This window comes from Oreochromis niloticus, linkage group LG16 (assembly GCF_001858045.2).
Source record: "Oreochromis niloticus isolate F11D_XX linkage group LG16, O_niloticus_UMD_NMBU, whole genome shotgun sequence".
Taxonomy (NCBI): domain Eukaryota; kingdom Metazoa; phylum Chordata; class Actinopteri; order Cichliformes; family Cichlidae; genus Oreochromis; species Oreochromis niloticus.
Genome location: NC_031987.2, coordinates 3,811,572 through 3,828,697, shown reverse-complemented (window position 1 = coordinate 3,828,697; position 17,126 = coordinate 3,811,572). Strand labels below are relative to the sequence as shown.

General features: G+C 41.1%; 1 protein-coding gene across 2 annotated transcripts in view; it reads right to left on the bottom strand.

The window, feature by feature from the left end:
• Positions 1 to 17,126, bottom strand: part of adarb1b (adenosine deaminase RNA specific B1b) — a 122,307-nt gene that overhangs the window by 15,417 nt on the left and 89,764 nt on the right. For both annotated transcript variants that reach the window (XM_005450432.4, XM_003443238.5), the window contains 3 exons: positions 7,368 to 7,442; positions 3,506 to 4,431; positions 1,446 to 1,560 (listed from right to left, as the gene is read on the bottom strand). In XM_005450432.4, coding sequence (XP_005450489.1) covers positions 1,446 to 1,560; positions 3,506 to 4,431; positions 7,368 to 7,395 — 1,069 coding nt within the window. In that variant the 5' untranslated portion in view covers positions 7,396 to 7,442. The remainder of the gene's footprint in view (positions 1 to 1,445; positions 1,561 to 3,505; positions 4,432 to 7,367; positions 7,443 to 17,126) is intronic.

The window sequence follows — 17,126 nt, the reverse complement described above, 5'->3', positions numbered from 1 at the left end:
ACACAGTTTTGTTTCCAGCTGAAAGCAGCTCCCTCCTGCATCTGACAACACTGTTACAAAAGCAGCGAGAGATAAAACAGTAAGACAGCTAAATGACTGTTTTTATTTAGCATATGCCCGACCATCAAACATATACATTAACTGAATACTTTTATTATATCGTTATTATACAGGTGGGGCAATTTGTAATGATTTTTTTCATATCGCTATTGCTAAATATCATGATAACTAAAATCTTTCTCTTAAAGTTCAAGAAGACCATAAATAAAATGAAATTAAAATTAATTAAATGCTCCAAATTAATAACACAGACATTAATATAAAAAAATGAAAATAATTACCCCAATACAGTATAATTTTTTGTATAGATTTAAACCATTTAAAATTGTTGGGATTCAACCCCATAAATAAATAAACAACTACCATTCGGTATATCCTGTCAGTTCAAATTCCAAAAAAGGAAGAACATAAATAAAACTGACATATTCACTCAGCTGCGGTCGGCTTATGCTCTGAGGCAAGAAATAAATAAGCAAATCAAAATTAGAGACTGTGCGAGTGCGGTACTGTCAGGCGGGCAGCGTCTGTTGTAATGCGTGCTGCATGCGTCGGGGACTGTGCAGTCTTGTATTTTGTGTTTTAAAGGACGATTTTGCTTCAGATGGCAAAAACTATTAGCAGTGTTGCCTCGCTTTGTGGAAACTTGTTTTTAAAATAGCAACAAATGGATGTTAAATTTGCATTTTTATGATATTATTAGATTATTAATATGATTCTTAAATAATTTTACTTAACTACATTAAATATTTGAAGTACTGCCTGGCTGGTTGAAGCCTGATACAAAACAGCGGATGTCAAACTTATTAAAGTTGTCACATATGATTAAAAATACATAATCAGGAACACATCATTAGGCTATACAAATATGAATTCTTAACCAGGACCTACCACGCTACACTATTATTCTTTTACTCTAATAGAGCAGCTTCATATGAATCACTGTTCGAAATACTGCCTTTTCATATTTCCATGGCATTTTTGCAGCTCCTCTATTCATCCTGGTCTGAAAGAAGGTATATTGACTCCGCCCTCTTCTCTTTAAGCTAACTTTCATCTGTAAATATAGCTTTTAAACAGCAGGCGGGTGGAGTTTCTGTTCTCACAGCCTGAGGTTGGTGTTTGAGATGACCATATTAGGGATATCGGCTCTAAGTGAGACTGTAAGCGAGCATTTAGAGCACTTAGAAGCCTGAACCTTTTGGCTCACAGCGATTTTTTAAAAACGTGTTTACTGTGAGCATCCAGCATACAGTAAATATGCCTTCAGCTGTATTTGTTGTCAGCTGCTTTTTCTGGGCTTATAACCGCAAAATTCCCTCTGATGATACTTTGAAACAGCCTTTGCTGTGCACAAACGTGCCAATAATCTCTTCCTCCACTCTTACCTGTTGTCATGACGACGCCTGCTAGGACTTTTCGCCGTGCATGCGGGGACGTAAAGTTGTCTGTCAGCTCACTGAACTTATCCACAACCAGGCGAGAGACCGCATCAGCCAGAACCTGGAATTACACACACACACACACACACACACACACACACACACACACACACACACACACACACACACAAAGGCAGACAGAACAACAGGAAGCCATGCACACATGCAGACACACAAACATGAGCTTGTGTCAGATATGTCAGCTTACAAAGCATGTCTGATGTTATCCTCCCCTAGAGCACTGTGTACCTGTCACAGTGTTAGCTTCGGCTTCAAACAGCACTCGGAGTGTTGAAACAGCAACAAGTGAAACTAGGCTGACCCCCTGAGGTATACCTAACCATCTTTCAAGCAACGCTGTTTGAGTTCTGTCTGACAGCTATAATTCACCATCTCCCTCGTGACAGTGAATCACACGGCAAAAAAAAAGAAGAGCAAAGCAAACAAGCAAACCTGAGCAACAGATGCTCGGTGACACCCCACAAAGGTTTAAAAATCGAGTCCAAGTTATGTGAGAACTTCACACGTCTTCTGTTCATGGACTCGGCTCCCCTAGCTGCTCTTTATTCATCGCTAATGTGATTGAAAATGACAACAAGCATGAGGAGAGATGACGGCTGGGTGATCGCAAATTAAGAAAATTAGTCCCAATTTTACTTCCCTGCTACTTCAGAGTCGCCCGCTCATAGCCAGACCATTTGACTTTTTCCGAACGCCAAGGTCATCTATGACTTTTATTCTCTAGGGGTGTAAAAAATACACAACTTTCCGCCGCGTTTCACCAAAACATGTCCAGAATGGTTTGGTAATAAGCTACTGTCTAATATTTTCTTTGTTGCATACTGAATCATTTCTAAAAAAAAATGTAATTATCATTATTTTTTTTGGTTTGGTTGGAGTTTCTATGCAGCGGCAGATGACCCATTATACCATGGCAGATGGAAACAGGCTGCAGAAATTAAATATCAAGCGACAGAGAATTAATAGAGCGATTAGTGGGGGCGCTATCGTTAAAACGGGCTGCTTGCTGAACGAAACAGTTGACATGTGGTGAGCGCGAGTAAAGAAAAGGGAGGAGGCTTTGGGGAGGGGACTGTTGACAGTGTGTCGTGCTGATTAGCTTTGCTGCCTGTGTTATCTCTCTTCACACACTGCCACTCGCCTCTACAGCGGCATCTAAAGGTACCGCCTTCCTTTAGTCTCTGCTAACCTGGTGTGAATGAGATTTTAACGATAACCTCGCAGAACAACAAGAGCTTGACAGGTGGATCGATTCGAACTCAACAAGCTACAGTGGAATGAGTTCACTAGTCAACTTATTTTATTAACAGCCTTTAATTCAACGATCTTTGGCCAATATGTAGTGTTGGAAGAAAAGCTGATTTTTTGAAACTTTACACCTCCATCTGCTTACAAAACCAATCTCAGTTTTGATTAAGTGATTAAACTTATGTCTTTCCTACTTCTGCAATTTTAATTAGCGTTTTAAAGCTACGTATGATTGACCATAACTGACTTAACGAAGACAAATTTGGCCTGATATGGAACTGGATTCCCTCAAAGGCAAGTAATGAAATGGAAAAAGATCTAGGATCAGCTATCGCTCCCTGGAATTAAAAACAGTGCATAATTTTCTGAATTCTTCCAGCAATAAACATGTTCTTATCTGCAATTGCTCAAAATCAAGACTTCATATTGATCACCCCACAATGTAACACATGACCTATGTAAGCATTTAATGGAACAGTACGTGAGGAAGCACAAGTCTATTGTTTATCCTTATGCATTATAAAACAGTCCTGCTTAACTGATACCCACTGGTGCATCTGATATTTTTATGATGAGATATGATAATGCACACATGTTTTTTTAATAATAAGGGTATTAATAACAAGTCTGTTGCAGATATAAATGTATAATGAAGAGCCTAAAGGCATGATGCAATCAGAAAATCCTTAGATGATGTGTTTCTTTGGCTGTTTGAATGCAAAAAAGAAACTTCTTACCTGGGGTAGGTGAAGCTGCAATCCCTCTCTTGGTATGGGTTGCCGAGATGGTGTCTGGTCTAGCTGCATGTTGAACAGTGCAGACAGGGCGGCTTGCGCTGCCCGGGCTTTAGCCAGCTTCTTGTTGCGCCCTGATCCTTCAAATGTCTGTGAATCCACTGTTACTGACATCACAAAATTCTTGGCGTGACTCTCACCGCTCTCTGAGACAAAGTCATATTTGAGACCCGGCCTAAGCTCATTGAGGATCATGACTGGGTTTTTGCCACTGGAGGGCGAGCTGAATGCAGATGGAGGGGGCAATGGGGGCTGGACAAGGGTACTGCCAGGTGGTGTGGGCAGTGGATACTCCCCTAGTGAATTTAGGGAGCTGCTACCGTTGGAGCCCAGATAGAAGGATTCTTCCGGCGCGGCTGGCGTCTCAAAGCCGTTGAAGAGCATGTCGGGGAAGTCAGCTTGATCAGATGTAAAGTCTGTGTTCACTGTCAGCGTTCGGCCCATGGCCAGATGCGCCTCTGAAGCATTGGGGAACTGGACGAAGGAACGCAGCGCTTTCTCAGCTGCGTTTAGCTTAGCCTTCTTCTTTGTTGGGCCCATGCCTTCAAACATCTGTCCATTGACCTCCACGGTCATGACAAACACTGGCGCATGCACCGGGCCTGTCTGAGACAGCAGTTTGTACTGTAGACCTGGTTTGATTTCATTCAGCTGCATCAGGGCGTTCTTGGGCAGGACCGGGCCCGGTGTTTTCTTGCGCTTCTTAGCCCGGAACTTGGAATGCGTGTGGCCATTGTTTCCCTCTTCTAGCGGTCGCTTTCGACTGCCCAGGCCACTGCCATTGGGGAGCTGTTCAGCCACTCCCACCCCGTCTTTGCAGGACACGTTGTCCAGGTTTCGGTTTTCCTTTACGTCGGTGCTGCTTGAACCTGCGGTGCCCAGAAAGAGTAACTTACAACGCCTTCGTTGCAGGATCTTGTAAATGCAAAATTTATAGATTCCTTTATCACTCTTTGGAACTGAACCAATGATTTGTGTTCCTGTGTCAAGTTGCAAGAAGGGCTGAATTTTTAACTACCTCCAAAAAAATTAAGACATACCTATGATATAACTACAAATAGCAGAACAGCGGTACATGTTTTGACCTTGAAAAATGCTCAAAACTGTATCTTTGCCAAATTTCTGAATAAAAGTATTGCTTCATTTTATTTATTTTTTTGATCAAGGAGTCTTTAAATTGGAAATCAAAATGTTACTTTTTTCACAATTAAAGTTTAAGAATGTTACACTAAGAAAAAGGATCTATTTTTCTGGTTTCACAGTGTTGCAGGTCTCAAACATAAAGACACACATACAAGCACACGTATCGATACTCAACAGAAACACACTCACACGCCCACAGACCTTTTTCCTATTAATTTTTAATAGACTGAATTCACATAGAAAAACCACAAATGCTTCCAGTGTTCAGTTTTAAACCACAGCAGTGAGATATACCGTTCTGGGGAACACATATCACTGAATCCAGTTAACAAAGTGGATGGAATATTGGCAAAAATTTTCATTTATAACATCCTTCAGCAAAGGCTTGATAGGTTACTCCTTGCGGTACTCAGGAGAAAGAGAGGCCGCAGTGTGCATGAGTGGGATAGTAGGTTGGGTTGAGGGAGTGCAGGGGGAGTAGTGCAGGGGGAGGAGCTGAGGACCAGGCAAACAGGAGAGTACATCAAAGAGGCAGAAGGAGAAGACTCCACCTACTGCAGGATCCTAAATTCTTGACTGGTGACACGGTGGGAGGTTAAAATGCACTTTATTCCTTTTAGATGAGTTTTTTTTTTTTTTTAAAGAATCACTGTCATATTTAAAATGAGGACAATCTGAATTGAAAAACTGCTTCTAATGAGGTGCCATTCATAAGACCCTGCGCCTCTGAGATCCCCCCCATGGAGCTTGTCAGAGAACACAGTGTTTTAGGTTGCAAAATGACATGCCGGTACCATCTGCATACTGCGACTGACATGTCTCAAGGCCAAAAATTAATATAAATAAATATTCCTAAGATCATGAACACAAAATGCACATCCCTCATTTTATGAGCTGAAAACATGCAATATTGTTGGTTTGTTCATGCATTCTGCAAACTGATCTTCATGTTTGGCAAATTAAAGGAGGTGGGCAACTGTGCACAGCAGTAGCCAAAAAAAACTATAACCTATCAGAATGGAGATGTGAGGCACGGCCTGTGCTGCTGATCTTTAACCACCACAGATACCGCTGCGTTAGCCGAGTGGTTTAGCAACCAGGACATAATATAAACTAAATACATTTTAAAATGTACAGCATGCAGTGCTTGGCTTATTTAGTTTCTTTGCAATTTCTTTGCAAAATCTGATGTTTTCAATGAAAATAATTGCATAAAAGATACAAATGCAAACATTTTATAGTAATAAAACTGGTCTCGTTAGCTGTGTTTCATGGTATAAATGGACCAAAAAGCTACTAAAAAATAAAAAACCCGAAATGAAGAGTCTGGCATGCTGCACACATACAAGTGGCACATAGAAAAATCTAGAGCTTCCTTTCCCCCACTCTGAAATTATTTATTGAATACATACAATTCACTGTATTCATTCTATTCAATTTATAGTATAACTTTTCAGGATAGATGTACACTAACACTCAAGAAGCGATGGAGCAACAGCCATGATGCCATGCGCTGAAATATGGCGCACACATGCAGTTGTGATCATTATCATGCCAGCGTTTGTGTAATCAGCATCCATTAGTTACACAAAGAAAAAAACAGAATCCCATATGCTCGATTCTTTCAGAGCTGAAATCCTCAGCGAGGGCTGCGTGAACCAAATACTGCAGTTTTTTACTGCAGTTTCACTCGAAGAGTAACTTGTTTGTTGAGGTTTTGATTTGGGATGATTCATGTGATTAAAGAATTTCGAGAGCTGCTAAGGTTGTCACATAAAAGCTAGGAATTCTTTCATGCTTTCCTCTGGTGTTCCCTCGGTATTAAAGAAACAGGCTGTGTGAGCTCGGGCCGTTTTATCTTCAAATCCATCTTTTGACTGGCAGTAAAAATGTAAGAAAGGGGCTTCAGAGGCTGTGGGAGACAACAAAGACTGTTTTGCAACTGCTTATTTGACTTAATGGAACAACATAACATACTTCTTTGCAGGGCAGAAACAGCAAGTATGACACCACTGTTCATTAGAATGGGAAGTTAGGGCTCTACAGGGATGGCAGGTACCTTTGAATATGAGCTCAAAATGATTGTAGGTGTGTGGAAACGAACTCTGTCAAGTGTCTCCGTGCTTTCTGAGCCTCGGCTGCCAAGTTCAAACCAAAGTGTCTAATTAAAGTTCAATAAACTGGAGCGGAAAGGATTTTCTAAAGCGAGAGACGGAGTAGAGAGAATCTGAAATGTGGCCTGGAGCACCTCAGATTTAATGATTAGCTGTCCTCTAAAAAGTTTCAGCGGCATTAGCGATATTTATTTGCGCGTGAACGTGTTGCTTTCTGCCTCGGTGAGGATAATTCACAACACGAGTACGAACAGCACTTTGAAAAAAAAATCAGTTTTAATTTTCATCAGTTTTGGTTTGTCCTAGCATGTCAGATGATTTGCTTTAAAAATGTGGACTAGATGCTAGAAAAAACACTCGCTATGTAAGCAACCAAACTGTGTCCACACTGATTACACAGCAGAGGAAGACAGAGGGACGTAAAAGGGAAGACACGCAGGCGGACAGAAAGAAGGGAAACAAAAGTACAAGCAGACATTTAAATGTACCGCACAGACAGGAACACGGACAGACAGACGGACAAATGAGAAAAATCTGAGCCGACTCACTCATATTCTCTTCCTCATCCACATCCATGGCCACGGGTTTGCTCTGACCCGAGAGCAGCCTCGCACCCGCTGCACCTGGGAGATTGGAGGACAGGAAGGTGGACTGCATGAGCACAGACAGGATGACACACGTAAACATATTCAAAGAGCTCGGGCAGCTACGGCCATGATAAATTTCTAGCTTGATGCTTCACCAAACGCACACGCACACAGAGAACCGTGCACACATTTCACTGTGTAAGTAGCCCCTCATGTAGACATATAAATATTCAGAGACTGAGCGACATCAAGGTGAGAGAGGAGGCCAGGGCTGACAGGCCTTAATAGCAGGAGCAGTCTATTGTGACTTTAATATCCCTCCGATTAGACCTCATTTCCTACTGCCTGCTGAGAGATATACAGCTAGTGACATGGCCAAGTCACTCTGCTGCCACATATACACCCACAACTTATCCCAAGGTGGAGAGTGCGATTAAAGCTCCGTTAAGCATTACTTTCACGCTAACATAGAATCAAATGGTTGCATGCAACTGAAATGTTGGCTTATACGGTTATATGGTCGCCTTTTTCTTTTAAACAATTTTCACTAGTTTTCAGTTTGCAGTGATTCACGAGTGTCTGATTCCACCCAGAGAAATCAATGTGTGGACCAACAATAAGCAGACATTTGGAACTACGTCACCTCTCTTCATGCAGAAAGTGAGGAGATTAAACCCACCAAAGGACCAGCTGTCAGGGGCTGGGTCTGTGTTGTTCTTAGCTAAGGTTGTAGTTGAGTTATTTTGTGTTTTTGATTAGTTATGAGATAATGTTAAGTTTCAGTATTATTATTTAGTGTGTCTTAGTTGAGTCTTAGTCTGGTTTATGCTTCTTCTAGGTCTCCATGTTTATGAGTCTTTTCCTGTCTTCTGTGAAGTCTGTCTCGTTATGCCCGTGCCTTCGTCTCCCTTATCTGTTTCCATTTACCTCTCCTTGCGTTTCATGCCTCTCCAGTCTGTCATGTGTTTTATGTCTACATGTTCCATGTTCCATTGTCAAGCTCGTGTTGTTGTGTCTTTGTCTCTCCATGTTTCCCGTGTTATTTTGAAGGGTCTAGTGTTTCCATGTTCAGTGTGTTTAGTTTGACTTCCCCTGTAGCGTCATGTTCATTTGTGTCAGCTGTGTTTCCGCAGGTGTTTCCACTTCCCTCTTTACCCCTCTGTGTATTTAAGTCCTCTGTCTTCCTCTGTTCAGGGTCGGTGCGTCTGTTGTCCTCCCTTCACGTCACGTCAGGTTTCAGGTATTTCGTGATTCTGTTCAGGTCATGTTTCATGTTTTCTCAACATAGTTTCTTGCAAGTTCCGCAGAATCATGCAGAAATAGTTTGCTGCTTTATAAGAAAGCCCTCCGCAAAGCCAGAACATCTTACTATTCATCACTGATTGAAGAAAATAAGAACAACCCCAGGTTTCTCTTCAGCACTGTAGCCAGGCTGACAAAAAGTCAGAGCTCTACTGAGCCAACCATCCCTTTAACGTTAACTAGTAATGACTTCATGAACTTCTTCACAAATAAAATTTTTATCATTAGAGAAAAAATTACCAATAATCATCCCACAGATGTAATATTATCTACAGCTACTCTTAGTACCATCGATGTTAAGTTAGACTCTTTTTCTCCAATTGATCTTTCTGAGTTAACTTCAATAATTAATTCCTCCAAACCATCAACGTGTCTTTTAGACCCCATTCCTACAAAACTGCTCAAAGAAGTCCTGCCATTAATTAATTCTTCGATCTTAAATATGATCAACCTATCTCTAATAATCGGCTATGTACCACAGGCCTTCAAGCTGGCTGTAGTTAAACCTTTACTTAAAAAGCCATCTCTAGACCCAGCTGTCTTAGCTAATTATAGGCCAATCTCCAACCTTCCTTTCATATCAAAAATCCTTGAAAGAGTAGTTGTCAAACAGCTAACAGATCATCTGCAGAGGAATGGCTTATTTGAAGAGTTTCAGTCAGGTTTCAGAGCTCATCACAGCACAGAAACAGCTTTAGTGAAGGTTACAAATGATCTTCTTATGGCCTCTGACAGTGGACTCATCTCTGTGCTTGTCCTGCTAGACCTCAGTGCTGCGTTTGATACTGTTGACCATAATATCCTATTAGAGCGATTAGAACATGCTGTAGGTATTACAGGTACTGCACTGCAGTGGTTTGTATCATATCTATCTAATAGACTCCAGTTTGTACATGTAAATGGAGAGTCCTCTTCAGACACTAAGGTCAATTATGGTGTTCCACAGGGTTCAGTGCTAGGACCAATTCTATTTACATTATACATGCTTCCCCTAGGCAACATCATTAGAAGACATAGCATAAATTTTCACTGCTATGCAGATGACACGCAGCTCTATCTATCCATGAAGCCAGGTAACACACACCAATTAGTTAAACTGCAGGAATGTCTTAAAGACATAAAGACCTGGATGGCCGCTAACTTTCTGCTTCTTAATTCAGATAAAACTGAGGTTATTGTACTCGGCCCTGAAAATCTTAGAAATATGGTATCTAAGCAGATTCTTACTCTGGATGGCATTACCTTGGCCTCCACTAACACTGTGAGAAACCTTGGAGTCATTTTTGACCAGGACATGTCCTTCAATGCACATATTAAACAAATATGTAAGACTGCTTTCTTCCATTTGCGCAACATCTCTAAAATTAGAAATATCCTGTCTCAGAGTGATGCTGAAAAACTAGTTCATGCATTTATTACTTCCAGGCTGGACTACTGTAATTCACTATTATCAGGAAGTCCTAAAAACTCGCTGAGAAGCCTTCAGCTAATCCAAAATGCTGCAGCAAGAGTCCTGACAGGGACTAGAAAGAGAGAGCATATTTCTCCTGTTTTGGCTTCCCTTCATTGGCTTCCTTTTAAATCCAGAATTGATTTCAAAATCCTGCTCCTCACATACAAGGTCTTAAATAATCAGGCCCCATCTTATCTTAATGACCTTGTAGTACCATATCACCCTATTAGAGCACTTCGCTCTTGCACTGCAGGCCTACTTGTTGTTCCTAGAGTATTTAAAAGTAGAATGGGAGGCAGAGCCTTCAGTTTTCAGGCCCCTCTTCTGTGGAACCAGCTTCCAGTTTGGATTCGGGAGACAGACACTATCTCTACTTTCAAGATTAGGCTTAAAACTTTCCTTTTTGCTAAAGCATATAGTTAGGGCTGGACCAGGTGACCCTGAATCCTCCCTTAGTTATGCTGCAATAGACGTAGGCTGCCGGGGATTCCCATGATGCATTGAGTTTTTCCCTTCCAGTCACCTTTCTCACTCACTATGTGTTAATAGACCTCTCTGCATCGAATCATATCTGCTATTAATCTCTGTCTCTCTTCCACAGCATGTCTTTCATCCTGTTTTCCTTCTTTCACCCCAACCGGTCGCAGCAGATGGCCGCCCCTCCCTGAGCCTGGTTCTGCCGGAGGTTTCTTCCTGTTAAAAGGGAGTTTTTCCTTCCCACTGTCGCCAAAGTGCTTGCTCATAGGGGGTCATATGATTGTTGGGTTTTTCTCTGTATTTATTATTGTGCTATCTACTGTACAATATAAAGCGCCTTGAGGCGACTTTTGTTGTGATTTGGCGCTATATAAATAAAATTGAATTGAATTGAAATTTCTTTTGGTCATAGTTATCATAAATTCAGTTCAGTCTCTTCCGTGACACCAATGTTTTTGAGAACAGTAATCTGCATATTTAGCTACTAGCTAACTTCATCCAGTCACTCGACAGGCACAGACAATATCTAAGTAAATCACACGTGTACATCACCTTAACACACAGATATAAAATACAGTTAAATAATTTAGTTTTAAAATTTTGAAATATAAAAAAGACCATAAACAAAAGAAAAAATGAGATGTTGGACAGTTAATGTTGATAAATCTGATTTTTCAAAATCCACCTTTTTACATCACATGAAAAAGAAAAAAGCTGTAAAGGTTGAAGTGAAAGCTAAGCACACGTCCTTCTCCCTGGCAAGACTTTCCAGTTCATCCTGAGGGATCCTGAAGGTGATAGGTGACAGACGGTGATAGAATGAGATGTATATATAACCTCTTCTGTGGGCTTGAGGTCCACTCTGGAACCTCCACGCAGTCGAACGTGGCTGAAAAACCTCCAGAGGGACCAGATGCCAAAAGACCACCTCAGCTGCTTCCCTGTCACAATGGCTGTAAAGCTAACATTTATTATTCTTTTAGATGTTTTTTGGTCTCCATTCGTGAAACAATTTTCTATGCCATCTTCATCAGTTTTTCTGTGAATGTATTCTGTGTTCTGATTGGTGCTAGCAGGGTTTTTCATGCATACAAAAAAGAGGTTTTGGCCTTGCCCCAAAGCAAAATCACCATGACCGTAATAAAAACTGCCCATTTGCATCAGTTTGTTCAAGTGGAAGCTCATTTACTTAAGCATAAAATGTGTTTCTGTGTATTAAATGAATAGAAGTAGAGCAGAACAGAAAACCTATCCCAGCTTTCCAGAAGCAGGTAACACCTTGGACAGGTGGAAATCAGTAATCACTGACTGAATTTAATTTTATCAACCAGATAAATCTGTTTCATAACTACTTCAGCCTCATTGACATATTTTTCATCTGCAAAAATGTCATTTTTAGAAAACTAGGTTGGCTGGAAAGAAAAATACACCACTGGCTATACTGGTAATTACAGAATTAATAGTTGTAGAAAGTTTCAACTGTGTCACTTGACTGCACCATCAATTTCCCCACCAACCACTTGAAAACTCATAGAGCGACAGAAAATATTGCTGAGAGCAGGGCAGACGGGAGCAGGCTGATGAAACAGACTAACAGACTTTGCTAGATGAGAAAAAGAGTTAAAGTGGCAAAGGGGGGAAAAGGCACAGAAGCACAAAGAGACGGAAAGAAAGCAGGAGAAAGATGGCACTATGATATAGAACAGATTGTGCTGATTCTACTCTCTGCCCGCCTCCCATCAGTGCCCCCATTCCTCAGCTAGACACTTTCTTAAGCTAAACTAAATGGGCTAATTAATCTGGCCTAATGGTGGGTGACAGCAAATATGCTAGCACAATTATCACCCTATTAAAGATTCATATTCCAACCCATAATTGAAAATGAAAAGGTGGGGTGAAGGGAGGATGGGTGGGAGTAAGTCCAACCAAGAGGGAGATGAGAGTCATTTTTCTCAGGTAGCAGAAGCCAGGTGTCACGGCCCCCCACATGCTGATGTAGCAAGTGAGAATCACATCGACATGCGAGACCAGTTAGTTACAAGTTTTTACTTCTGCACCGCACCATGCTTTATGATTTTATGATTGCAGACTTTTAATTTTGGGGATTGGGCAATTTGTGGGTAAATGAATTAGAGTCAATTTGTCTAAGTACAAAACCAAATTCCATTCAATTCACTTTGTCAGTCGTATTCCTCCAACACACACTGCTGTGCAGTCTAATTAGCAGGCGATGCTAATGCATCTGTCAGTTTTGATTTTCAGATCAGACCACCCTGGTCATAAATCTTCTAAATATGTCTGTGCTCACGTCTACTCAGTAATGACAGCTTCACAAAAATAATTCATACAGTAAGACTCGACTACAGTCGTCAAAAATAACATTTGTAGATCTGTTAATGTGCCTAAAGTGAATGTGTTACTGGCCTAAGGGAGGAGTTCAACCCAAAACCAAATGTATTTATGTACAGTGGTCCCTCATTTATGGCGGTAGTTACGTTCCAAAAATAACCCGCGATACGTGAAATGCGCGAAGTAGCCAACTTATCTTTTGTACAATTATTATAGCTGCTTTATATAGCAGGGGACCACTGTATTATGTTTTTCTTCTTGTTTACAGTGATATCTACACATTTCCCAGTTTTGAAGATATCAACTTTATCAGAAATAACATGGTACCCAAGGTCTCATCCAAAACCATGCATACTAGGTGATTCTAAGTTAGCCACAGGTCTAAATGCACGTGTTGTACTGACTCACCACCTCATTAAGTTTACCTGTTAAACATGTCCGACGTAGATATTTAAACATGGAAACCTTCTGAAGTTCAAGATTGGCACCAGATTAGGGAAGAAAGGAGACTTCAGTGATTTTGAATTTGGTGGTTGGTGGAGTGTTTCAGAAACTGCTGATCTGCTGGGATTTTCCAATAGAACCAATTACAGAGGAGGCTCTGAAAATATATGAGGATGACACTAACAATAACTAACATCATCTCACAAGTGGTGTATAAGAGCACACTCCTGTCATCTAAGAACAGGAAACTCAAGCTACACTTCACATGGGCTCATCAAAATTGGACAACAGAAGATGGGAAATACATTTTTGGTCTTATGAATCTTGATTTCTGACTGCGATATTTGGATTGTAATTTGGCCCAACCCATGTGGAAGCATGGATCCATCCTGCGTTGTATCGTTTGGTTCAAGCTGCTGGTTCTAACGCCACAGCCCCCCCGGGTATTGTTGCTGACCATGCCCATCTCCTTATGACCACAGAGTACCATCTCTGTGATCTCAAACTGTTTTCCTGAACATGACAATGAGTTCACTGTACTCATCTGACCTCTACCAGATCTCAATCTAATTGTGCACCGTTGGGATGCGGAGGAATTTCACACGGTTCATGGATGTGCAACGGACAGACCTGTAATAAGTGTCCATGTCCTAAGTAATGCAGATGCTTTCTAGTGTGATACACTCTATAATTAACATTATAAATGGCTTGGTAACAACTGTAACTATGCACTTTGCATATGATTTGAATATGACAGACAACAAAGTAGTTTTTACCACTGGAATGTAGCCAAAAAATATGTTTTATAAAATAAAAATTGATTTATATAAATCTTATTTAGTACCAAGGGGATTTAAACTCCATCTAGTATGAGCCAAGAAGGCTGGGAGAATATAAAAATAGGCATTCTTATGGGATTTCAACATTTCTCTTTTAAAGATCAGACATTTTTGGACATTAAAGCCTGCAAAACTAATGTGGACATTTGCATGCATGAGGATTTACAAGACACTGGAAAAGGCAAGGTGTCACGGATTTTGGTATTGACCGTTTTTTAAAACGCACATGACTGAAGTACAAAATTTAAAACGAGCCAAAAGAATCTGAGCTGAGGGCTGCCAACTATCTGGCCTCACGTGCATAAACGTGTGGCCAGATATTGTGTGTCATCAAGTTGTGAGACGGTTCGGTTCCAGGTAATTCTGAGTGGACGCCAAGGGAGGCGGGGAAAAGAGAAAGATGAGAAAGATGAAAAGCCTCAAATTCAATCTGGCATGGCGAGAGGGACTAAGGGGAAATAAGGTGGTTTTGATTTGTCTCTCATCCCTCGCTTGCACTGTGACGGAGCGATAGAGCATCGCCACCGTGGAGGGAGTACCCGCAGTGACCGACTGATGGGAGGAGGCGGGGTGAGGGGGGAGCGGAGCAGGGCGATGGAAAGGTAAAGGTGAGTGAGGAACGCAGGATGAGGGAGATAGAAAATGCAATCCTATTCCAAGTAAAAGAGAATCATTATCTCCTTCAAAACAGAAGGAGATGGAAAGGTCTGCCCTTGGCAGGCCGTGGGGTTCATCCCATTTAAAACAAACTGCCTATGACGGCTTGTGTAGGCAGATTTTCCATCATGATTTGAGGTTTCTAACCAAATCATTTTGTTTGCACGGAAAACTGACTTAATAATTAACAAAAATGCACCGTCTGAAACTGGATCTCTATGCTTTTTATGTAAAACCTATCAAAGAAAATCGGGCACACATGTATTAAGACTTCAAACCCAAATGTGACTGAAAAAGGTTTACTGATATCGAAGCAATGAAGTAGGCATTGTTCCTGGGCCCCTGATACCTCTGAGGATGACAAACATAAAAAGAAGGGGACATGACAACAAGAACAAACGAGTGTGTGGGGCAAGTAGGCATTTATAAATCTCCAGTACAAGAACACGGGGCGCATATTCAACACACTGAATCTGTGATTGTGCTGAATTCTGTCGGCAACTCTCTCCAAGTAAACAACAACATCATGACGCCCTTTAATCATATTATGCTCAAACCTCTGGTAAACACGTGCCCACGAAACTGTAGGCATGCACTTTGTGTACACATGACCTTAGTGCTGTGTCTCAGTGGCAGAATGGGATTAACTGGGATGTTCAGTATCCTTTACTCGTCAAATAATGCCTGCCTTTTCTAGTCTTTGCTGTAACTTATATACCTGACCTTTCACTGCAAATGGTGAGCGAGGGTTTGGGACACAGATCTGCCTCATGAGCAGGGTGGAGAGCGCATACAAGAACTCCGAGTGCCTCTTTAGATTCAAGTCTCGGTATTTGGCATCTTTATTTGGTGGTCAGTCAGCTTTCATTTTTGACGCCAGTGCCATCCAAACCAGGCGTGTCCATCACCCTGAACTATTGCATTTACTAGCTTAGAATTATGCAACTGAGAACATTAAATAGCTTTAAGCTGCCTCGATATGATTTAGGAGCCATTTCATACCTTTCTGTATGTTGTACTGTCCACCCTTGCATGTGGTTTATGAACTGAGCTGACAAGTTTAAAGGGCATTGGTAAGCTCTGCGCTCATCGTCACTATAGTCTACTCAGAATGTTTCTAAACTACATCACTGCCTTTCACAAACCCTCACTCAGTCTAAACCTGTCCATATTTCAGAGGAATACAATCCCACGACTAGTTCATGTTTTCTAAATTATAAAGTGCACGATGCGCCTGCCTTCCATCGCAGATGCTGGCTGTATGAATGCAAAGAAAATATGACAAAAAAACCTTAATGTGTAGCAAAAAAGGACACAAGTTACACTTTGTATCGGTGATGGCATGGCAATTGCCCCACGGATGAAATGATGGTTTCTAATTGGTCCCATGACAACATGACAGCCTCTGATATGGCTCAGTGTAAAGTCAGGTTTCTACTGTCGTCTCAAATGAAAGGTTTGATCTTTCATGTGATCGTACAGAAGCTGGGGAAGGTGCTAGGATTTTCAAAGCCCTTATCTCCTTTTATTCGAGTCCTTCCCCTTTCACTCCAGATATCTAGCTGCACTGTAATTGAAAATAAACTGCTTTTAAGAAAAGGCTACGAGTTCTCTTCATGTCTGTCTTTGAATGTTATCTGACAGTATCGAGAAGTAGCTCGAAAAGCTTTGAACGCAGGCAGAACCAGAAAACTCCAATTGTTATAAAAAATAACATTGCATCTTGCTTTTTTTTGATGGATGAAATTACTTAAAAGCAATTCATTCAGCACTTCATGCCTCCCGTAATTTTTCAGCTTGCAGTGTTGGCAGAAAGCGTCAGTGACACCACCCAGTGCTTTGGCCCAGTGAGACAATCTACTACTGTCAGCCAGACTACATTAACAGCATATTAAAAGACAAAAGCCTCCCCCTTCAAACTTTCAACAGCCTGACATGCTGCTGTGTTGACAAGAGCAAGACAAGCTCTAAAAACAACCCCCCCACTTAACTCCTGTCACCTGCAGTCACAAGAAAAGCATGCATCCTTGCAAAAATACAGCAATGAACCAACTTATCTCCACACTGCTGAAGGCTACCAAGACAAAAAAAGTCCTTAATCCCCAGAATCATACTGGTGCTACATTAATTCTTAGCATTAATGATTTTCTTACTATTTATTAGCTTTATTTTTCATTGGTTTGCCATCTAATGCATGCT